Source organism: Mytilus galloprovincialis, chromosome 10 (genome assembly GCF_965363235.1).
Source record: "Mytilus galloprovincialis chromosome 10, xbMytGall1.hap1.1, whole genome shotgun sequence".
Lineage (NCBI taxonomy): Eukaryota > Metazoa > Mollusca > Bivalvia > Mytilida > Mytilidae > Mytilus > Mytilus galloprovincialis.
The window spans coordinates 54,700,118-54,725,298 of record NC_134847.1 but is presented as its reverse complement, the minus strand read 5'-3'; the positions used below and the strand labels follow the sequence as shown (position 1 = coordinate 54,725,298).

The window sequence follows — 25,181 nt, the reverse complement described above, 5'->3', positions numbered from 1 at the left end:
ATTTCAAACCACCTGATCTGTATGACGTCATGTCACATAAAAAAAAAACATCTACGTGAGGTATATGTATATAATAAAGTGTATATGATATGGCTTTTTCAATATCACACACCGTATCAACCCTCAACCAATATAATCCCTCGAGCAGAGCTCTTGGGATTATATTGGTGTTTCGGGTTGATATGGATGCGATATTGAAAAAGCCATATGATATTCTCTATATATACAACTCGTCTAAACGTCAACCCAACAATGTTAGATCTGTAAATTTGCTTTCGCAAATATTTTGTTCTTCCCTCGCCGGGATTTGAACCCATGCTACTGAGATATCGTGACACCAAATCGCCTGCACTGTAGCCGTCCCGCTAGACCACATGACCACCTTGGCTTCACAAAAATAAAGCTTTCGGTGGCCGTGTGTTACATTTTCTCGTCAGTTTTAATCTAGCGTCGTACTACAGTACATGATATATAAGGCATGGAGATGTTATAGTTACAGATCAGCTCATGATGGATAAATCTGTTGTAAAGTTGTCACTGACTCAGACGTACTTATAAATATAATTATTTCTGTGACTGTATCTTGCCTTAATTTGTAGGATCCTTTACTATAGATACTTGAGCTGATCTGTTACTATAACATCTCCATTCCTTATATATCATGTACTGTAGTACGCCGCTAGATTAAAACTGACGAGGAAAGGTTACACACGGCCAGCGAAAGCTCTTTTTTGAGAGCCCAGGTGGTCGTGTGGTCTAGCGGGACGGCTGCAGTGCAGGCGATTTGGTGTCACGATATCACAGTAGCATGGGTTCGAATCCCGGCGAGGGAAGAACCAAAAATTTGCGAAAGCAAATTTACAGATCTAACATTGTTGGGTTGACGTTTAGACGAGTTGTATATACATTATGTACACAGCCATGTATCACCATCATTGATGGCGATCCGATGGATACATCTGTTGTAGAGTTGTCACTGACTCAGACCTACTTATAAATATAATTATTTTCTGTGACTGTATCTTGCATTACTTTGTAGGATCCTTTACTATAGATACTTGAGCTGATCTGTTACTATAACATCTCCATGCCTTATATATCATGTACTGTAGTACGACGCTAAATTAAAACTGATGAGGAAAGGTAACACACGGCCACCGAAAGCTTTATTTTTGTGACGCCCAGGTGGTCGTGTGGTCTAGCGGGACGGCTACAGTGCAGGCGATTTGGTATCACGATATCTCAGTAGCATGGGTTCGAATCCCGGCGAGGGAAGAACAAAAAATTTGCGAAAGCTTTACAGATCTAACATTGTTGGATTGATGTTTAGACGAGTTGTATGTACATAATGTACACAGCCATGTATCAACATCATTGCTGGTGATCCGATGGATAAATCTGTTGTAGAGTTGTCACTGACTCAGACGTATATATATATATTTAATCTAGCGGCGTACTACAGTACATGATATATAAGGCAGGAAGATATAATGCCTTATATATCATGTACTGTAGTACGCCGCTAGATTAAAACTGACGAGGAAAGGTTACACACGGCCAGCGAAAGCTCTTTTTTGAGAGCCCAGGTGGTCGTGTGGTCTAGCGGGACGGCTGCAGTGCAGGCGATTTGGTGTCACGATATCACAGTAGCATGGGTTCGAATCCCGGCGAGGGAAGAACCAAACATTTGCGAAAGCACATTTACAGATCTAACATTGTTGGGTTGACGTTTAGACGAGTTGTATATACATTATGTACACATATATATATCTAACATTGTTGGGTTGATGTTTAGACGAGTTGTATATTTATATATATATTATATATAAAAGTCTATAAAATAGACCAACCAGCTAAATTACTATGTACCGGATCGTCTAGAATAGGCGATACTATGCAGATAAGGAAAAAATTATATCAGTCTAAAGATTTGCACAACGGTACTGATATAAGACGCCACTACACGAAAATGCCGCTACCAAATCGTGTTGACAAACATTTCGGCTCAACAAATGGCCTTCTTGAAGAAAGAAGGCCATTTGTTGAGCCGAAATGTTGACACTTGAAGAAGGCCATTTGTTGAGCCAAAATGTTTGTCAACACGATTTGGTAGCCGCATTTTCGTGTAGTGGCGTCTTATGTTAGTACCGTTGTGCAAATCTTTAGACTGATATGTATCATATTTTCCCTCCGGTTTATATGATCCGTTCATCCTATATGGACTCTTAAAATTCAAGAGTCGATCTGAAATTGAGGGTAAATTATATGGCCTTCCAAATACCGTTTCGAACCCTAACATCACTGAAGAGACATATATTGTCGAAATCTAGATCTGGTGTACACAACAAATATTGACACCTTGTGTTTGTGTCATGACATCTTGGTCACAAGTTTATCGTTTTCTGTTTAGTATTAAATTTATATTAAGATCCATTTTGTTACATCTCGTGATCAATTTTATTTGGCAATCGCCAATGGCAGTCAGCAGGGTTTAAGAACATCAGTTGTTCGACCTGTTAGTCAAATGCGTTTTGTTTAAATATACTTTTTCACTTCTTTGGTCTTTTGGAAAATGTTGTTTGTGCTGTTTTTAGACCCTTCTACAACGAAATTTGTTTAACATGCACACGTATAAAAATTTCGGTTTTTATCCAACGCAATCATAGGTTTGAACGTAGTTTTCAATTTAGACTCGTTTATATATATATATACATATACATGCTTTCTTAAAAATGCTTTCATGTCGAACACTTATCGCTTTAGTCCTATCGCATATTTCAAAACCTAAAAGTACATACAACAAAATGCGTTAATAACTTGATAACCATGACTATTTTTTTTTCAGTAGGAAGAACATCAAACCATTGTGTAGTGGTTGCCCAGTTATACACACAAGGAAAGTGTCATGGCATCCATATATTCATGCTACAGTTAAGGAGTTTAGAAGACCACAGTCAGCTTCCTGGTAAAGACATTATTATCTACAGTTTATAAGTCAAATGTCTTTGATATATACATCACCATGTTTTAAAAGCACGAATCCAAGTATGGATCTAAATAAATATTTTTTATAAAAGTTTAGGAATTTTAGAAAATAAACAGGCACTTTAAGCTGTATATATATGTAATTGAAAACAAATCATGTTGTCTTTTTCATAAAAATTGATACAAATAATTGTCATGAACTTGTGTTCGATATATGTCACAGTTTTACGTCTCGAAAAAATAATATTTTACGTTAGCAACGTCATTGCCCTCTGTAATTCAATATCTGCCATCCTAAATATGAGCAGTAACACTATTTTCTTGCAGCTATGAAATTTTATCTGACAGATTTAAAATTCTTTCGATTTTATACTTTCTCATTCTTTTAAACATTACAACAAATAAATCTCAATTGTGAAAGAGAAACGTATAATACAAAAGATGTTCAACTCATAAGTCAAACACCAACTTACAATGCCATAGCAAAAACACAAAACGCTCAAAAGACAAACGATAGTCTATATATCACAACATAAAAAAACTTTGGACAGTGCATTGCGAAACGAACCCTACAAAAAACTGGAAGCTCATTTTTATTACGTACATGTAACAAATAACAAATCCAACAAATATGTAATTCAATTACGACTGTAGGGATTGAAAACGGTGTGATCGGTAACAAGTTTGGATTTGGAACGAACGACAATGGATATCTAAAACTTAACAGTGTCAGGATTCCACGGGAAAATATGCTGAATCGATACTCGAAAGTGAGTACTTACCTATATCGTATAATACCAAACTTGAGTACAAAATCATATAATACTAAACTTAAGTACTAAAATACTGTGTGTAACATTTAAGTACCACCAAAATGACATCGCACAATAGAGAATAATTAGTATTCATGTTTAATCTTCGATTCCGCCAGTTTCAACCCATATACTTCAAACGGTGAACAATGCTTGTAAATACCGAAAATGTGAACCTCAGTTTCTTTGAAAATTGACATTTTTCTACTTCAGAATTTACATATCGTGAAAATCAATTAATTATAGCAGTATGTATCCAATTAAAATAGTGACGGGTTTTATCTAATATCTCCTAGTTTGCCGTAGCTTTATCAATTTGTGGAATTCTGTTATTACATTAAAATTGTCGATGTCTGACGCAGATAATCCGACATCTATAAGTACATATTTTTAGATAGTTATAACGAGTTATAGTATGATAAAAATATAAAAAGAAATAAAGGCAACAGTAGTATACCGCTGTTCAAAAATCATAAATGAGTTGAGAGAAAACAAATCTGATTTACAAACTAAAACCAAGGGATACACATCAACTATATATAAGAGGAAAACAACGAAGCAAGAGAACACGGAAGTGCAACAAGAACAAACGACAATACAACATACATAGAAACGAACTATTAGATTAAAAACCATACACGAATAAGTTTAAGTACTCAGACTTATTCAGAAATACACATACTGTTGTCTTTCATCAGGTCTTAGAGGATGGTACTTATATTAAACCTGAAAATACTAAAGTGACATATGGGACAATGGTACTTGTCAGATCATTCATTGTTAGAAATGCCGCTATACAGCTGGCTGAGGCTTGTACTATAGCTATTCGCTACAGTGCTGTCAGAAGACAATCTGAATTAACACCGGGGTAAGTATAATTTATTTAGATTCAAAGAAAAAAATATTTCTGATTAAAAACAATTTGACTTTAAAAAAAAATGAGAATGGAATTGGGGAATGTGTCAAAGCGACAACAACTCGACCAAACAACAGAAAACAGTCAAAGGCTACCAATGGACAATCAAAAAGTAAATTCAATAAAAATACTGAACTCCGGGGGAAATCCAAAACGGAGACTCCTTAATCGCATAGCAAATCAAAAGCTCAAACACATCAAACGAATGGATAACAACTGTCATATTCCTGACTTGCTACAGGCATTTTCTTATGTAGAAAATGGTGGGTGAAACCTGGTATATAGACAAAGACATAGGCAAAAATGAAAGACAAGAATACGAAAATTATGGTAGAAAACAAAACACAAATACAAAGTCACGTCAAATCCATATCACCAAAATCAGACTAAACAGTAAAAGTAATATACATAAAAGAATACTATAACACGTTTTAAATATGATAAACAACGTCAGTACCCATACTCTATACTCTCAAGACCATCGTGTATTATTTGTGAAATTTATCCGGAATATTTATCAACAAGGTCTTTGTTGCTTCCAATGAACTTTGTAAGAAAAAGGACGAGATTTTCTTTGACAATACTTCTGGTTCATAATCTTTCTGCTCTGACACTGGTGACGTTTTACACTGGGCGAAAAGTCCGCTCGCGGAGGCGGGCTTCAGCTGACCCCTTTAGTGCAATAAAAATGGACGTCACACCAAACTCCAAAGCATATAAATGAAATAAATTGCTGTTTTAAAGTCCGTTGCTTCAAGTTGTGGACCATACATAACAAAATGAGGGAGAGCTCGTTAAGGTAACACGATACCGAATGACGTTACGCCACGAGTTATCGTTCCTGACGTTATCGAATAACGTTCATACATATACAAGCCAATACAGCAGATTCTGCAATCACAAAGTGATTATAATAATAAAGAAAAAATATTTTGGATAATCATAACTATGTTACATTTTTAACGGTAACTTGTTCTAGATGCTGAGTGCCGAGAGTTTTGATGCAATACGTAACGGTTAACTTTTCGACATAGATTGTTTTATCGTTTTCCGGTAATTATTCTGCTCATTGTTAACCTTAAACATTTGTTAAACAATGTTTTACTTTACTTTTAATTCATATTCTGTTTCTTTAATATTTTAGCATCTGCACGATTTATCTATATAATTATGTTCTTATGGAGTTTTATCATTTTATTTTACTCTCAGTTTATTTTCGCAATAAAAACTTTTTCATGATGAACGCCGTATCCCCATGCAATTTTGTTTTGAAAATAGAAATCTTGTCTATAGAAACTTAATTGTACAGCTATTAATTCGTGTTAAAATGGTCGTCAAAAACACCGCTCGGGCAAAATGGAAAAAGGAAATTTTTCTGGATGAGAATACTGAATAGGAGGGGTCCTGATCCCGAAATCCCGGACTTAAAAACATGACATCCCGAGGTCCCGAATTTAAAATATTGAAATCGCGCCATCCCGAAATTCGAAAAAAAGAATTCCCAGATCCCAAAAGGGTCAATCCCGAAATCCCGAGTTTAAAAACACCTGACCCCGGAGTCCCGATAAAGATCCTTCCCCCTCAATACGGATAGAATAAGGCAAAAAATCACAATACAACCAGACTTTGAAACTCACACAGAAAATAGTTTGTTAGTATGGAATGTAGAAAAGTGGTTTAATTGGTAATTTTGCCGAATAACATTTCCTGTATTCCAAGTGTAAACAGTCTGTACAGAGTAAATTCGATATAGTTTCGGAAACATTTTAAAAATAAAGTGCTAGCGTCGTAATATCATAGACCAAGTCTACACAGGACAGACAGCAACATCAGAATAAGGCCTGAGAAAGTTACCGTAGGCTAAAAAATACATATGAACTTGACTCGGCAAAAATAAAAAATAAATAAAAATCATGTCCCGTTAGTGTCTGATTTAAGCCAGTCCCAAGTATCCACTTTCAACTATAAATATTCCTGAACATGCATGACATATTTGCCACTGGACGTTAAGCAACCAACAATTAATTTCCAGGTGCAGAACGAAATAAATTATATCAGCAGAATTGCATATTGCATTACTAGGAAATTTACGAAACCCGACAGCGGAAATGAAAATAAAATAAACACAATTCAGATCCCGACACATATTTTGTTTTCAATATCTCTGAGTAGTAATATCGTTACGTTACATTCTGCATTCAATAACGTCACACGTTTTCGGTCCAATTCTAAGGGTATAAATCAAATTTGAAGCCATTTATCTCAAAAACAAGGATGGTGACATATTAGTTTCTATACGTATATGGATTCAGTATGCAATTCTGGATATTATGTTAGTTTTTTGTTTTTCTCCGTATATAAGAACATAGCCATCCATTGGAAAATCTAAAAAGGTAAGCCGAAAAAAAGGCATTTCCCCTATATACCTAGGTAAATTTTTCTCCAAAATTGACGTTTTCCTATGAAAATACAAAGAAAAACAAAAATGGGGACCCCCATTTTTTATTACATATTCCGATGTAACTCGATTCAAAGAACAATAGTGCCAAAAAGTTTGGAAATCGGGAGATATGCCATTCGGTATCGTGTTACCTTAAGTCGGGGAAATTCTTGTTTAATATATTGATGTGATTGTGTCATACATATGAAAGATTTAACTAGCTATAGAATCGGGTTAACTTCGCCATTTTTTACATTCGGAAGTGCATTTATCAAGTCAGGAATATGACAGTTGACTAGTTTCCAATTCGTTCGTTGCGTTGGAGCTTTGGATTTTGCTTTTTGATAAAGAACTTTTCGTGTGGAATTTTCCTTGGAGTTCGGTATTTTTGTTTTTTATTTTTGGATATTCCTGAAATTAATTTCGATTGATGATCTCAATAAGAATTTATTAGTTCTTTGATCAATCTTTATCTCCTGTTGTGTATTCGGTAACATTATTTATTATAAAAGAGACTATTGTTTAAAGCAGTAAATACATTTCTACTCAGAGTAGGTTGATTGACAGATGATTCAATGGGATTGTTGACTGTCCGATATGATGTGAGACATATTTATCAAACCATTCCGCAGTGTCACACATCATTTGACTTATAATAGAACACAGAGAATATAATATGCTATCCTTATAACACCGGAAGTTGTAATTTGTAACTTTTTATTTTCACAATTTTGGAAAGGTATTTTTTGTTTTTATATAGATTAGACCGTTTTTGATTTCCTAGCCTGTTTGGATTGTTTTAACCTATTTGTTGTTAACTTTTTATACATTGGGACTTGGATGGAGAGGGTGTGGTTACCAAGGAGATTCTAGGCATTTAAAAATAATTCTTATACATTTTCACAGATTGTTTAGTTCAGACGGGTTGCTACTATTCATTAGACCTTGAAATTTTAAAATATTTGGTCTGTTTACAAAATGATGTTTTAGTAGCAATTGTCTATTTTCGTCTATTGCCGAGCATTCTAAATTATAATGGAACTCGTCGCTAATATCACCGGAATTGCACAAATTACAAGTACGATTTTCTCTCTGAATGTTTTGTCATCTACCAATTTCGATAGGAATTTTTGTGTTCAAAGTTCTAAATCTACAAAAAAAAGCAATTTTTTTTGTCATCTAAAACATCAAAGTAGGTTTCGAAATGTCAGCACATGTATATGGAGTATTTGTCTTCCAATGGATATGATATTCTAGAGCTTGTGTTTATGATTTGATTGATAACGGCTTGCAGCTTACAATGAAACTATTGAGAACATCTCTCCAAAGTTGTACGAAATTAATCATGATTGAAGACAACATTCTGCAAATCAAAATTATTCAGATTTTTTAAAGGTGAAACTATGGATTTTAAAGTATTGACTTTCATTTCAGGGGTATAGAACCACAGATTTTAGATTACCAGACACAGCAGTACAGGTTGTTTCCCTTATTGTCTACAGCGTATGCTTTTCATTTTGCCTCGACTAACATGACAGAAACATACGAAAGGATTAGCAAACAAATAGAGGGTGGACGCCTTGACCAACTACCACAGGTATCTATTTAGAATCTAAATATCTTCAGGAACATATGTTATCCTTCAGTATGATTTTCTTTGCTATTTCTTTCGCTCCCTTTTTCCCTATGAGTTAAACTCAGTGTTAATAGTTTCAAAAGGCCTACTACTTACTTAAACTTTTCGTTGTTGCTGTCGTTGAACATTTATGATCTTCAGAATGGATCATTTATGACTTCAGAATGGATCATTTCAAACTTTATAGACGAACTTAAAAAGAAACCCCCTATACTTTTTTTATTTACAGTTACATGCATTAGCAGCAGGACTTAAAGCTTTCACAACGTATGCAGGATCTGCAGGAATAGAAGTATGCCGAATATGTTGTGGTGGCCACGGATACTCACATGCTAGCGGACTTCCAAAAATCTATGTTTGCGCAGTGCCCGGTTGCACATATGAAGGGGAGAATACAGTTATGATGTTGCAGGTAGCAAGGTAAAGTTTTAAGGAAAAAGTAAGAACACAAAAATACTGAACTCCGAGGAAAATTCAAAAAGGAAAATCAAAAATCAAAAGGCAAAATCAAAAGTCCAAACACATCAAACGAATGGATAACAACTGTCATATTCCTGACTTGGTACAGGCATTTTCTAATGTAGAAAATGGTGGATTGAATCTGGTTTTAAAGCTAGCTAAACCTCTCACTTGTATGACAGTCGCATCAAATTCCATTACATTGTCAACGATGCATGAACAAAACAAACATACTCAAAATGTCAAAAATTGTGAATGTAGTTATTTATTCAAAATGCAGATTTTCAGATTGAATTTATTTTATTTAATTTAATATGCAACAAGAAGACTAATGAATACGTTGAATATGAATCAATAGCAGTGCCGTAACTACATTGAGGCAAATGAGGCAAATGCCTCATGTTTTAAATTTCAAAAAAAAAAAAAAAAAAAAAACTAAAACAAAAGATTGTCTTCATATGATTGTCTTCATATGATTGTCTTCATATCAAATTGTTTTCACTGAAAGTGTCTTGCAAGAAGAAGTTCTCTTCACTCTCTGATGTCGCCCCTGCCTATTTTTCGTAATCCATGTTTCTATTTTACTTTTAGTTTTCAGAGTTGATGGTCTATTGTTTGTACTTCTGTGTCCCGGGTTTGTCTTTTTTACATTTATTGTCTTACTTAATGACTTGTCTGAGTGTTGATTTTCATTTGTAAACGTGTCACACTGTGTAATGTTGCATGTCCACCGATGTCCAGGCATTATGCGAGAAAATATTTTAAGAATATACGATGCTACTGGACACAGAAAAAAATTGGTCGTTTCTGCATGGAGAATTTAACTTGATATCAAAGAATACGAAACTGCCTTTCTTGTATATAAAACCATACCCAATTTTTCTTAGTATGGCTTGCAAAATAAGGTATTTTCTTAGGTGAGATATGCACAGAAGTGATAGATATGTATTATAAATATAGAAAATTGAATATCTTAATCAACAAAATTTTTTTTAAAAATAACTGTATCATATACCCAAACGCCTGTGGATAAAACTAGATATATATAGCTGACATGGTTTACATTAAAGAAAGACCACCAATTTCCCGGTATTAAATCATTTGTTGAAAAAAAACATCAATGCATTGCCATATGACCTGTTACAATCAAGGGTTAAATTTGCATTAAGTCGTGTTCAGAACCTTTAACAGAAAATAAGGGAATATAAAGTACACGTGCACGGGAGCTAATCGCACACAATGTCAATGTATAGAAAAAAATAATACAAATAATCAATGGTCAAAGTTTTTATTCCTGTTCTTCATCTTGATAGTTGCTGGAGGGTCTTCAATAATTACGATTTTTGCTTTATCCTACATGAGGGTTTGGACGGGGTTAAATGATTAAAGAATAATGCCCTTAAAAATGAAGATTAGAGAATAAAGGGGAAAAAAAGAAGATCAGAGAAAAAAGGGGTTAATTTTTTGAAGATTAGAGATAAAGGGGTTATTTTTTTAAAGATTAAAGAAAAAAGGCGTGAAAATTAAGTGTTGACAAAATAACAGACCCCCCCCCCAATCCAGACCCTCCTACATATCGGTCTTTTAATGTTTTGAATTTCCCTAAAACTTTAAAGTCTTAAATAACAATGAATCTATGTTTTTGCTTTGAGACCAGAATATTGTCCAAAAAATAACTAAATAAACTTTCTATGTAAGAAAGAGTCCGGGAAACGCTCAGAATGCACGATTTTGCATTATTTTTCTCAGAGCTTCTGGGCCCTTTTTAAGGGCCCCAAGACCCCTGGCAAAAAATATATTTTGCCTCAGTATTAAAAGGGGCTAGTTACGACCCTGAATAGTATCAAGTACATATTGTGTATTATTATACACTCTCTAAGAATGTATTTTGATAATTAGTTTGCTCTTTTATGACAAGGATTAAAAAAATATGTCAGGGAAAATCTCCCAATTCCTTAATGTGAAAGAAGAGGTGTAATAAACAACTACCAGTGCAGCTGTTGTTAATATGGCACCGAGCAGCTGACAATTTGCAGTATCTAAATGCAAAAGATCGTACAACATGTTTATCATAAAATTGCAGTGTTCTCCTGAACCTAAAAACAATAGAAGTTTTTATTTATGTTTTGGAGATTAACGAGTTGACTTTGCGGAATTTTGCTTCAAGACAGGCATGATTTGGTACGGCAAATTTCAAAGTTCCAAGTTATATTTAAGGAATTACTAAGAAACGTTTCGTACTCCCTCGGGCAAATTTACCTTAGCTGAATTAGACTGGATTTGTAGCAAACTAAGCTTGTTTATGATCACAAGATAGTATCAAGAAGTAAATTTTGTAAAAATAAAATTTCATTTGTTCCGTATTTTACTTATAAATGGACTTATTTTTTTTGCCAGGAAACATAACATTCACTCTTTGGTTAAAGTTTTTAAAATTTTAATAACTTTCTTAAACTATACTGGATTTGTACCAAACTTGGACAAAAGCTTGTTTATGATCAGAAGCTAGTATCTAGAAGGACATTTTGTATATGTTTATCTTTATTTTACTTATAAATGGACTTTTCTTCCAGTTAACATTACATACAGTCTGCAGTTAACGTTTTTAAAACGTTTATTAGATTCATATTTTTATCAAACTTGGACAGAAGCTTCTTACACTCAAAAGATAGTATCAAGAGGAATATTTTTATTGATTTATTTCCTCATTTTTGTTGAGTCTGCGATTAACAGCAAAAGTAGGCGAGACACTGGGTTCCACGGAACCCTTACGAATTTTTAAGTTCTTTTTTGACATAAAATTAATAAAGTCTATAAGAATTTTAAACACCAAGGCTTTCAAATGTTTATATATATGTGCGTTTATGATAAATGAATGTAAATCTAGGAATGGACTTTTGATGTACGAAATTTATAAAGTTTTACTTTCAATTTCTATTTATAAACATTTCGTCAGCATCCTCAAATGATGATATTATATTCAGAGTTTTGCGTATCCTTGCCTGATTTCTTTGATAAGCTACTACAAACAATTGTATTAATAAAATCTCTTCGAAAGTTACAGCAAAATTTGCTTACCTTCCGGTCCTCATGAGATCGACCCGGTTTTGATAAGTATATCAAAGAAGATGTGGTATGATAGTTAATGAAACAACCTTCCACAAGAGACCAAAAGACACTGAAATCAACAACTATATGTCACCGTACGGCCTTTAACACAGCCCATACCGCAAATTCGGGGTTTTGATGAGGTTGTTTTTGCTCTGTCTTAATTTGTGTTATAAAATGAGCGTCTTGAATATATACAAAATTGCAATCCTGGTATCTATGATGAGTTCATTTCCACTCGTTTGATGCGTTCGAGCTTTTTATTTTGCAATTTGATAAGGGACTTTCCAATTTTAATTTTTCATGGAGTTTGGTATTTTTGGTATTAACAATATCCACAATATCTACTGTAACAGCAAAGGACCTGACTCTGGCCCGATGATCACCTCTTTTGTACTTGTGTTGACATGAAATGTCATAGATAAATTCATTTTTTTAAAGTTTCTGTTTGTAAAATGTGAAGTTATTGAAATATTAAATAAGGGTTTTCTTACCCCACAATTAGGTTTTTCTAACCCCTTGTTTAACTTGTTTGAATTTTTACTTTTTAATTCTCTTGAACTTTGTATTTGATTTTCACCATCCAAGTATTTTGATTCCAGTGTAACTGATGAGCGTCTTGCGTGCCACATTATACGCCTGTTATATTTGATGAGTTTTTGTAACAACTGAGCTAAAGAAGTACTTCCTTCTCTCAGATAGTAGAGTAGTGGTTAACTGTGTAAAGGATCACTTGCAGTTATATTCATGAAAGCAAATGCCATTATATTGCAGGTATCTGATGAAGTGCAACAGAACCAAACAACAGGGGAAATCCCTCTCTGGATTTGTCAGTTATATTGGCGAGCCTATGGAAAAGAACTTACGTATGGACGACGAAGTTTCATTTACTTGCATAGTCAAAGCTTATAAACACAGAGCAGCAAGGTAAAAAATATAAATCAAAATTTCAATTAATATATAGTTAATAAACGGACTACTGGCGCTTAAAAACAGACAATACAAATTGTAGAAAGAATATAGAATATTTATTACTAATAATACAACAAGTATATGTACAAAATATGTATGTGTGGATATTTGATAGGCCGCAGATAAAATGTTTAACCAGTTCCAGGGAGACAAACAAACCGATAGCCAAAGGATTGAAAAGAGCATATCGGTGACCCTATGATAACATAAGTGTCAAAACATCCCTCCTACGTGCAAGAGTGGACTGGACGGAGAACCCCCCTCTGTTTACACAGACCTCTGAAAACAACAGTCTCTCCGATTTTTTAAATGCAAACAACCTGAATTACGTGTACTGCGGAGATGACACCTCCCTTCTGATACCAGAAGTGGAGGGGATTCCTCTTGATGACAAGAGTGAACCCTAGGAAATTATTTGATACCCTCCACTAAAGAGCCGGTAGGGTAGAGATATGTGCCAGAGGGGGACAGTTCCAAGTCCGTTTATTGTCTCCCTGAACCGCCCCCTAAAGGATCTGCGACATTCAAGATTTTGTATAACCAAAATATAATCTTTAAATTTAAAGTTAGATTCATAAACAAAAATTAAGTGTAAATTTCTACTACGCTAAAGTAATAAGTCAATTATAAACTGATAGTGTCTAATCAACGCAGACAAATTAAAAGTCAATCATACACTGCTAATGTCTTATCAGCATTCAAAGGAATAAAAATGTCTTTTTATCAATTAATCTACACTTTTCTCCATATCTTCTCAGTAAACAAATTCCATCGAGACATCAACATCTGTCACACAGCGTGAAGCTGAAAAATACAACAAACTGGCACAGCAATATCGTTCAAATAAATGCATTTACTACAAAAAGATATAATAGATAAGTAGTAATTAAAATATTTAAAAATAGATTTATTGGGAGGCGTGGGTGGGATTTTTTTGTTATAACAAAATGTTTGTATAAAGCTAAACAGATGCTATGTGAGAAAGTTATAACGTGCTTTACACTCTTAAGAACAAAATGCACGTGATAGTAATCATTCTTAACAAGAGGCGTTCCCAAAATGTAAGACAGTGTAAACGGACACTTTTGATTTACAATACAAACACGTGTACAAATCCAAAAACAACATACGCCAGTAGCCTCATTAAATTCAATTATCTGATAAACAATAATTGCTATTAATAAACGGACTACTGGCGCTTAAAAACAGACAATACAAATTGTAGAAAGAATATAGAATATTTATTACTAATAATACAACAAGTATATGTACAAAATATGTATGTGTGGATATTTGATAGGCCGCAGATAAAATGTTTAACCAGTTCCAGGGAGACAAACAAACCGATAGCCAAAGGATTGAAAAGAGCATATCGGTGACCCTATGATAACATAAGTGTCAAAACATCCCTCCTACGTGCAAGAGTGGACTGGACGGAGAACCCCCCTCTGTTTACACAGACCTCTGAAAACAACAGTCTCTCCGATTTTTTAAATGCAAACAACCTGAATTACGTGTACTGCGGAGATGACACCTCCCTTCTGATACCAGAAGTGGAGGGGATTCCTCTTGATGACAAGAGTGAACCCTAGGAAATTATTTGATACCCTCCACTAAAGAGCCGGTAGGGTAGAGATATGTGCCAGAGGGGGACAGTTCCAAGTCCGTTTATTGTCTCCCTGAACCGCCAAATGAATGGGGGTCTTATAAATTCCCATTAACCGCCAAACATTCTCTGCGCTCATTTTTCTGGTGGGAAAACCTTAGCAACACCGAGTACGAAAGTTTCAATGGCAGCCTGAATGTTATTTAAGAAAATGCCAATACCGACTTGTGACAGGTGGCAGCCGTCATGTCTAAATAAATTGTGCTCAGAGGCTTTGATAGCTGGATACCTCGAAATATATTGGCCTTCGGTCTTTATAAATGATCTTACGGCACAATTGACTCTTTTTCTAGCTATTTCCACTAACTTTGGCCTTAACGTTCCATGCCAATAGGGCCTTGGTAAAATGTCTGACCAAATTATTCTAATGTCAGGTGTAAAAACCTTTATTCTCAAAATTGAACATTTGATGTTCTCTATTAGCTCTTTTGATTTCATAGAAACTAAATCATTTGCACCTAGATGTATAAAAATATAATTAGGGGCTGGCCACTTTTTGATTTCACTTTCAAAAGATGAATCCAGATCTTTCCATTTCATTCCTGATTTAGTTATCCATTTAACTTGTACTCCAAGCCTATCCAAATTAAGGTTTTTCCCACCAGATCGGCTAGCAGCTGTTATGCCAGCCCAATGGGGAATAGAAGATCCCATTATCCAAATAGTTGACTGCAGCTCATGACCTACAAACCGAAAACTATTTAAGGAGTTTGTTATAATGTTGTATACTTCTGTTCTATATGTACATATAAAGAAATTGAAAAATTTTGAAATTATTTTCACCACGGAATTCTGATGTAACGCTCAAATGCACCTGACGACCACCTTCCCCATTTTTTAATAGTTTCGTCATTAATACCACGTTTGCTCGCCTCTGTGGCGGCTCCAATTCTAAATGAATGAGATTTCAAAAGGTTAGGGTTTGGAATGTTACAAAAATTAACTGACTTTCTTAGCATGGCTGACAGTTGATAACGGGTAAGCGGTGATCCGTCAAAATGCATAAATAAATGATAACAGCCTGAAACCGCAGGACGTGCAGCTAAATATTTCTTCAAGGTTAACACAGGGCAAATGTTCGCGTTATCTCTGTATTTATTTATCACAATGAACGTTGAATAACCTCTCTGATCCGTTTTACTTTTCTTAATGTTAATTTTTAATTGACAATCTGACACGACCACATCCGACAATTGCAGTGCCTCGGTACTAGAATCAGATTTATTTTTTGTCGTAAATTCACTTACACGTAACATAGCGAAAAATGCCAAAATAAATGAAGATTTAAATAATAAAGATTCATAAGTAGATGAACAAATACTAGGGAGAGCGTCTGTAATCTGTCGTAATAATGGTAATGTTACCGGGGCCCTATTGTCTCTCTGTGGGTGATTTCTGTGTAAACCTTCAAGCATTTTTGATACCACAAAATTCTTAGTAGTATCCTCTAAATTACGTTCCTTGTGAGAAAAAGAAATGCCACTTATATATAATCGAACTGTAGCTGGAGAAAAATGCTTCAATGATAAATAAGCGATGAATTGTACTAACTGTTCAACAGGAACTGGCCATACTTTATCCAGTGTATATAGAAGTTGGAATGAATCAAGAACAGATCTCGCTCTTAATCATGAAAGCGCTTGTCCATGTGTGTATATTTGGTATAGCGCGACATGGTAAAGATTCAATCCGCATGTGACCCCCTTTTACAACTAAATCACCTTCATGGTCAGGAAAATTTGCCAGTAATCTAGGAGATTTAATCAACAAATTTAGGTCGATAAATTCATGTTTCCAAATTTTATCTTTTAGTTTCATGGGTACATAACACCCGATTTGGTCAAACAAACTTTCCTCAAGACAGGGAAGGCTTTGTGAAAACTGAATGTTTTCGTTAAATATGTTAGATTCTGTCCCAGTTGACGTTTGGGAGGGCCCTGGGTCACTACTAAAATCTATAACCGACTCACCAGATGATCTTGGATTAACTACACTAGCTATAGGTTGTTCCTTCTCCTTAGGGTCGGCCGTTCTTCGTCGTTTGACCCCCTGCCCTCTAGCTGGGGTTCCTTTCTTTGAATTTCCTCTTGGCATGGTATATTAGAAAACTGGTCAGCAAATGAAAAACTGATGGCACTAAATCTGGAAACTGGCAGCAAGCAAACAGCTAGGATAGTTCGTAATTAAGACAAAGAACGTCACACTTATATACGGCTAATGTTTCTTCGTTATAAAAACTCTTAAGTCAATAAAATGTTTGTTTGCGATGATACTCCGAAAATAACTACACAGGTGGAAATTGCACAAAAACTAAGAATATAGACTAAATCGAAATTATTTTTTGTTATAACAAAATGTTTGTATAAAGCTAAACAGATGCTATGTGAGAAAGTTATAACGTGCTTTACACTCTTAAGAACAAAATGCACGTGATAGTAATCATTCTTAACAAGAGGCGTTCCCAAAATGTAAGACAGTGTAAACGGACACTTTTGATTTACAATACAAACACGTGTACAAATCCAAAAACAACATACGCCAGTAGCCTCATTAAATTCAATTATCTGATAAACAATAATTGCTATTATTTAAATTCAGACATGAAACATCAGAGGTTACTTTCTAAAATGGTTTATCATTTATGGCAAGCCGTTCTCGTCAAAACTATGTTTAAACCATTATTCGAAAAATTTACACACTGAGAATTAAAACAAAGACTTTTGAGATTTAAAAACTTCAAAACACACACTGAGAATTAAAAATTACACACTGAGATTTCAAAAAAGACGCACTGAGATTACAAAAAGGAAAAACACACACTGAGAATTGAAAATTACACACTGGTCCAACTTGTTTCACAAAGGATAGGCGAACGGCGAACGGCTAACGGCGTACGCCGTATTTTGACTCAAAACAAGTAAACCGGCATATCATCCAACATAAGGAAAATAATAATTTAGCCTTTAAATATGCATTTTTGCATAATTACATATTTAAGGAGTTTTATTAAAACATTGACGAAAATATCCATGCTTTAATATTTTTATTATCTTAATTTAATTGTATTTTAGGTTGTCATTGCTTTGTTTTTAAAGAAATTTTCTGTTTCGTAATAGGTTTAGAGATTAATTATTATGTTTTAAAAAAAAGAACGTTTTCTCTTCACCATCTTCGAAGTATGAAGATAAATTGCACATAACAATAATATTTTTTCGTTTACTGGTTGTTTTTCAGTATTTGTAACCTTTAGTTTTTCTCACGTACACTCTTTCCGCCATCTTGAAATGAAAATGCGCCGCCTTCGCCTGAGTCCTGAGAGGGCGGCGTAGCCGTTATTGCGCGCGCATCCAAAATTTTGTGAAACAAGTGCACCGGGCGTTCGCCAACGGCGAAAGGTGTACGCCTTTTTCCGGAAACAAGTAGGACCACTGAGAATTGAAAATTGCACACTGAGAATTGAAAATTACACACTGAGAATTGAAAATTACACACTGAGATTTCAAAAAGACAGATTGAGAATAAATAAACTGAAAACCCACACTGAGAATTTGAAATTACAAACTGAAAATTAAGAATTACACACTGAGGTTTGTGCGCATTTTTTATGCGCACATATCTAATTAGCATACTTAATCGGAATCTATTACAAGCTTAAAACAACTAGGGGACAGAACTCGTTAGTCCTTCGATTTGGTTCCAAATTATTTATAAAAAACTTTAGAAATACAAGAACAAGAAAAATACCCACTTACTCTTATTACAAAAAATAACCAAATGGTGAAAAACTTTTTTAAGAATATAAGAAAACATTAGAACAATCTGCAAAACTGTTAACAAAGAATGCAGTGAAAATTTTACTCACGTGTCTATTATAGCATATAAACGTAACAAAAATATAAAAGATTACCTTGAGAAATCAAGGAAACAGTTGGAAGACTTTAGAAAAGGGACCCATACTTAAACGGTTTTAAGTTTTAAAAAAATCCCGATATACTGGTAGTAATGATCTGAATTATAGGCAACAAACTTATGAATATGAGCGATGTTAAGTCTTGAAATTTATTACGAATGTTGGTTGAAGGAATCGCATTTCATTATAATGACAAGAGTTCTTGAGATCAAGATATTAATCTGTTGAATTATTCATCTCATGAATATTCATTAGTAATTTGCATATTAATCTCAGTGTGTATTTTTGAAATCTCAGTGTGTAATTAACAATTCTCAGTGTGTGTTTTTCAATTCATTTCATCTCAGTGTGTCTTTTTAAAATATCAGTGTGTAATTTTGAATTCTCAGTGTGTGTTTTTTATTTTTTTTAAATCTCAGTGTGTAATTTCGATTTCTCAGTGTGTTATTTTAGGTTTTAAAATCTCAGTGTGTATTGTTTTTTCGAAAAAAGGGTTTAAACATATTTTTGACGAGAACGGCTTGCCATAATCATTCATGTTCAGCAAAGCAAAATTGAGTTTTTAATCTAAGAAAAAATTGTCCAGGGGAAACGCGTTTTAGTATGACTAAGGATATACCAAATACTGGATGCTTATATGTATCACATGACATCAAATAAAACAATTCTTTCCCGTATATACATATGCATTTTAGAACCCTAACTGGCTCATCTTATCCGAGATTTAAAAAAAAAAACATATTAGGTTAAAATCGGTGGATTCGAATAAAATACATGATCATACATTACGTTGACATAATCATAAATATTTAATACTCTAATTTGTTCAACAACATATTTGTTAAGATGATAATAGTTGGATTTATATTTCAACAAGCCACAGAATCACATAAATATAGATAGATGTTGAAGGTTTTAGATATTTTAGATATTCGACCGGTAATGCAAAAATCTTTTCATGATAATTATAGGAACAATAAAAATAGGAACATATTTTGATACTCTTTCTTTTGCAGATTAATTGAGGAGGCTGCCAAACAAATGCAATCGTTTATACAGTCAGGTAGTCCTGCACACGAAGCCTGGAACAAAAGTTCGGTACAACTCTTTTTGGCGGCAAATGTAAGATATTTTTGGTGTAAATGTTTTGAATAAATATACTCTGCTATAAACATCGTTAAAATACGGTCGCCTTGACTCAAATGGTTAAGAGATATATCTCCCTATACACAAACATTAGTAAGACACGTGCACTCGTTATATCCCTATTTACAAACCCTAATACGACAAGTCAACTTATTATCATTAGTAGTACTGCATGGCTTATTCTAAAATATTGCAGTTTGTGAAAATCTGGTAAATAAGTTATTCTTTACACTAAACAATAAAATAAGTAATTAATAAGACATAAGCATTTCAATAAATCTCATTTGTGGTACTTATCCTTTTTTCCTACAAAGAAGATCAAGCTAATTCATTACCATTTTCATCAAATTATTTCATTGTCAATTTTATGATATAACATATTATTCATTCTTTAAATTCGATTACACAATTCTTATTCAACAGGTCATTTAATTGCTCAATGGTTGTACAACGTATATATGATAGATCCAATATTAGTATCTAATTGATACATTTTCATTTGTGCTCTATTTTATAGCTCATCATGTCAACAAATATATTTATGACGCATTTAATTGGTTTTCAGGCTCACTGTCACTTGTTTTGTGTCCAGAACTTTATAGATAGCATTCGAAACTGTAAAGTAGATAGCAATACATCAAAAGTCTTGAATGAAGTTTGTCAGTTATATGGTGTACATGGTATCCTAGAAAATTTAGGCGAATTTATGCAGGTACAATTAAACCATTATATTATAAATAAGATATTTGGTATTGATGGTATATAATTGTAAGGAATATCAGATTAATATATCCTTATCCTCTAAAATAACCAAGAAAATATTCTACATAGTAACTTATAATGGACCAGATACATTTCTTTTTCCTATACATAATATAATGATCTGTATCAAAACAAGATGAATATATTCTCTACTTTGTTCTTTAATCTGAAGCAAACAGTTTGAGAGTAAATTGACATGATTCTTTGACAATATCTTTTTTTCTTGGTGATCATTTTGTTCTTTATCTCAAAAAGACAAACTGAATTAGTTTTTGTTATGACATAACAGAAAGCGATTTGTCATCACATTTTCCCTGCCAGTGAGGAACACGACAGGAACAGATTGACTTTCAGGAGCTCAGAAGTTCACATCCGTTTTGTGTGGTGTTCATCTTGCTTCGTATTTAATTTTCTGTATAGTGGTATTTTGATTGTCAATTGGTTTTATATTATTCCATTTTTGCTTTATAACTTTCTTCAAATTATGGTTTGTATCGTTTTCCTTTTTATCTTTATCCCTAGTTTTGACAATACATGCTTGTTACAATCAAAGATATAATTTTGGAGACACTTGGAATTTTCCCATCATACATTTTACCCTTCTTTAATAATTACATAACCAATATCATCTGTTTACGATTTATTTGATGAGACTGTCATCAAAGTGAGAGGTTTAGCGCTTTAAAACCAGGTTTAATTCACCTTTTTGTACGTTTGAAAATTCCTGTACCAAGTCATGAATATGACAGTTCCTGTCCGTTCGTTTTTGATGTGTTTTGTCATTCGATTTTGCCATGTGATTATGGACTTTCCGATTAGATTTTTCTCTGAGTTCAGTATGTTTGTGATTTAATTTTTTATATACGAGGTGGTACACTATACGGCTTTATCAGACTGTGTGTTATTGGTTCATGATGATAGTTTAAACGTTCAAGTTTTCCTTCAGGTTACGCTAAGATATAACATTAACAGACCTTTGTCTTATGACGATTGCTTTATGCTCCTACTTGTACATCCTTCGTTTTGTGGAATTCAAATGCAATAATTAGAATTTCATGAAATCTAAAAGCAGATCTAATAATAAACTGTTGCATTCATTAACTTCTAATGACGTATATATCAATGTAATACATATAGGAAGATGTGGTGTGAGTGCCAATGAGACAACTCTCCATCCAAATTTTTATAAAAGTAAACCATTATAGGTCAATGTACGGCATTCAACAAGGAGCCTTGGCTCACACCGAACAACAAGCTATAAAGGGCCCAAAAACTACTAGCGTAAAACCATTCAAACGGGTTGACCAACGGTCTAATCTATATAAAAAACGAGAAACGAGAAACACGTATAAATTACATAAACAATAAACTCATCATAGATACCAGGAGTAAATTTAGTATATACGCCAGACACCGCGTTTCGTCTACAAAAGACTCATCAGTGATGCTCAAATCCAAAAAAGTTAATAAGGCTAAATAAAGTACGAAGTTTAAGAGCATTGAGGACAAAAAATTCCTAAAAGTTTTGCCAAATACAGCTAAGGTAATCTATGCCTGAGGTAGAAAAGCCTTAGTATTTCAAAAAATTTTAACAGTAAATTTATAAATATAACCATATCAATGACAATTCATGTCAGCACAAAAAGTGCTGACGACTGGGCTTGTGATACCCTCAGGGAAATAAATCTCCAACAGCAGTGCCATTGACCCAGTGGTTGTAAATAAACTCATCATAGATTCCAGGAGTAAATTTAGTATATACGCCAGACGCGCGTTTCGTCTACAAAAGACTTATCAGTGACGCTCGAATCCGAACAACACAACTACTGTAATCATATTCCTGACTTAGGACAGATGCAAACATTTGCAGTGGAATTAAACGTTTTAATGGTACCAAACCTTCTCCCTTTTCTGAAACAGTAGTATAACATCACAACATAGGAAAACACACGATAAAATATCAATTGGAAGGATTAACTCAATAAAAAAAACATAAAATTAAAACACTTTAAACGAATAAATATTTCAACATTTAAAATGTTTACAGCATCGAGGACAATGTATCATAATATTGATAAGCGTAAATGATTTAAATATTCATGGCAATTAAATGTATTTTGAGAAGCACAGTGAACACTGACTAGCTCTAAATGGTCGTGCCAGTCTATATTACTGTATACAAAATTTAAAAAGTATTGTAAAATAAAGATTTTTTTATTCCTATAAAATGATTTTTATAAAAAGTAAAAACAGATAATACATTTTTTACATGACATTTTATTTTATTTGTATAGGACAACTTCTTAACAGGACAACATGCAGAGTATTTACAGAAGAAGATGCTGACTTTATTTGATGTGATGAGGCCTAATGCTGTCGCACTCGTAGATGCTTTTGATTTTCCAGACCATATCTTACAAAGCTGTTTAGGCCGTTATGATGGTCAAGTTTACCAAGCCTTGTATGACTATGCAAAAATGGCGCCTATGAATCAAACAGAGGTAAGTAACGTTGACGTTTGGAAACTCAATACGACACATTTTCTGTTACGTGTTCCTTCAGAATTATGCTTTTAGTCCTGACAATTCCTGAATGCTGATAATGGCAAACATTTTAAAACTTCGCACCATTAAAAGTTTCCTTTATGCGTGCTGATACACATTATGCACCAATATTATTTTTATACGCCTGAAATAGAATCACAATATATATAAGCACCTGTTTTTCAATGTTCTCTGCGTAGCTTTATAGATATAAAAAAAATCCTATTATGGTATGGAGTAGTCCTTTATTTCTAACAAAGTTTAAAATCTCACTTTAAAACTAAGACTGTGAACGATATTATGTGATCAATCGATAAATTCTGTCGTGGATATGCTTTATAACAGTTCATAGTAGAATTTCATAAAAAGCATAATTGAGAAAAAAGGTTTAACAGAAATTGGGAACGAAAGTTGGGTCTACTTTCTGAACTTTGACATTTTTAGTACAAAAAAAATGCCTATAAAGAACAGAAAAATACTTCAAATTAAAGAACTATTACGTTATGGTTGGAAAGTAAACTCTTCATAGACACATGTACCAGGGTTGAAATTTAGTACTTCCATTAGACTCGCGTTTCGTCTACAAAAGATTCATCAGTGACGCTTGAATCTAAAAAAATAACGTTAAAAAGGCCGAATAAATTACGAAGTTGAAGAGCGTTGAGAAGCAAATATTCCTAAAAGTTTTGCCAAATACAGCATTCCTGATATAAAAAAGCCTGAGAATTTCACAAATTCAAAGTTTTGTAAACAAATAATTCATAATTATGATCATATCAGTGGTAATTCATGTCAAAAACACAGAAATGCTTACTACTAGGCTAGTGATACCCTCGGGGAATAAAAACTCCACCTGCAGTGGGATCAACCCAGTGGTCGTAAATAAGATATCGACAGTATAGTAAAGAGTTATACGAACAGTAACGATTATCTACATCCTTTATATTGCTTACACCAGGTATTTCAAAATACTTTTAAAGTCAAAACTTTCACACATTATATATGTTATCAAAAAGTCAGAACAATGCATTTGATATGAAAAAGTAAAATGATAAAAATACCGAACTGAGAGGTAAATTTTAAACGGAAAATTTCTAAGCAAATCGCAAAATCAAAAGCTCAAACACATCAAACGAATCGATTACAATTGTTATATACCTGACTTTGTACAGGCATTTTCTTATGTAGAAAATAGTTATTTTAACCTGGATTTTTTTAGCTAGCTAAACCTCTCACTTGTATGATAGTCGTAGACTTGAGTTAAACATACTTTGTATGTATAATTGATTGTTTTCTATTACAGGTCCACAGCACCTACTACACACATCTCAAACCATTGATGAGTGCAGATTCAAAACTTTAAATATTTGTATTTTCGTTGCAATTCAGAAACTTAGTGTTAAATATCATACCTTTTATGTGGTAATAAGCTGTATTGGTGTGTTGAACTTTAAACCAAGACTACTTCTTATAAAAAGTTAAAATGATTGAATGTATAATTTATATATTATTTGATTGTTATTGTCTTATCTTTAATCTTGTGATATATTTAGAATAATGCTATGAAGTTTTATATGCTTGATATCTTATTTGTTGTATGTTAATAAATGTCGTAAATCTTTCCGGATATACAATCTGAATAACCAAAACAGAGCGAGAACTACGTCGAGATGGTAAAAAGTAAAACCACAAAAATACTGAACCCCGAGTAAAATTCAAAAAGGTAAGTCCTTTATCAAATGGCAAACACATCACATCAAACGAATGGATAACAACTGTCATATTTTTGACTTGGTACCCGAATTTTCTTATGTAGAAAATGGTGA

The 25,181-nt window shown here is 33.6% G+C and overlaps 1 protein-coding gene across 1 annotated transcript in view; it reads left to right on the top strand.

The window, feature by feature from the left end:
* LOC143047872 (peroxisomal acyl-coenzyme A oxidase 1-like) overlaps window positions 1-24,975 on the top strand; it is a 30,185-nt gene extending 5,210 nt beyond the window's left edge. Inside the window, exons 5-14 of the mRNA XM_076221189.1 lie at window positions 2,846-2,965; window positions 3,640-3,755; window positions 4,496-4,665; window positions 8,588-8,750; window positions 9,019-9,209; window positions 13,131-13,283; window positions 19,921-20,026; window positions 20,616-20,762; window positions 23,107-23,313; window positions 24,659-24,975. Of these exons, the coding sequence (XP_076077304.1) occupies window positions 2,846-2,965; window positions 3,640-3,755; window positions 4,496-4,665; window positions 8,588-8,750; window positions 9,019-9,209; window positions 13,131-13,283; window positions 19,921-20,026; window positions 20,616-20,762; window positions 23,107-23,313; window positions 24,659-24,718 (1,433 nt within the window). The 3' untranslated portion in view covers window positions 24,719-24,975. The remainder of the gene's footprint in view (window positions 1-2,845; window positions 2,966-3,639; window positions 3,756-4,495; window positions 4,666-8,587; window positions 8,751-9,018; window positions 9,210-13,130; window positions 13,284-19,920; window positions 20,027-20,615; window positions 20,763-23,106; window positions 23,314-24,658) is intronic.
* Window positions 24,976-25,181: the final 206 nt, after the last annotated feature.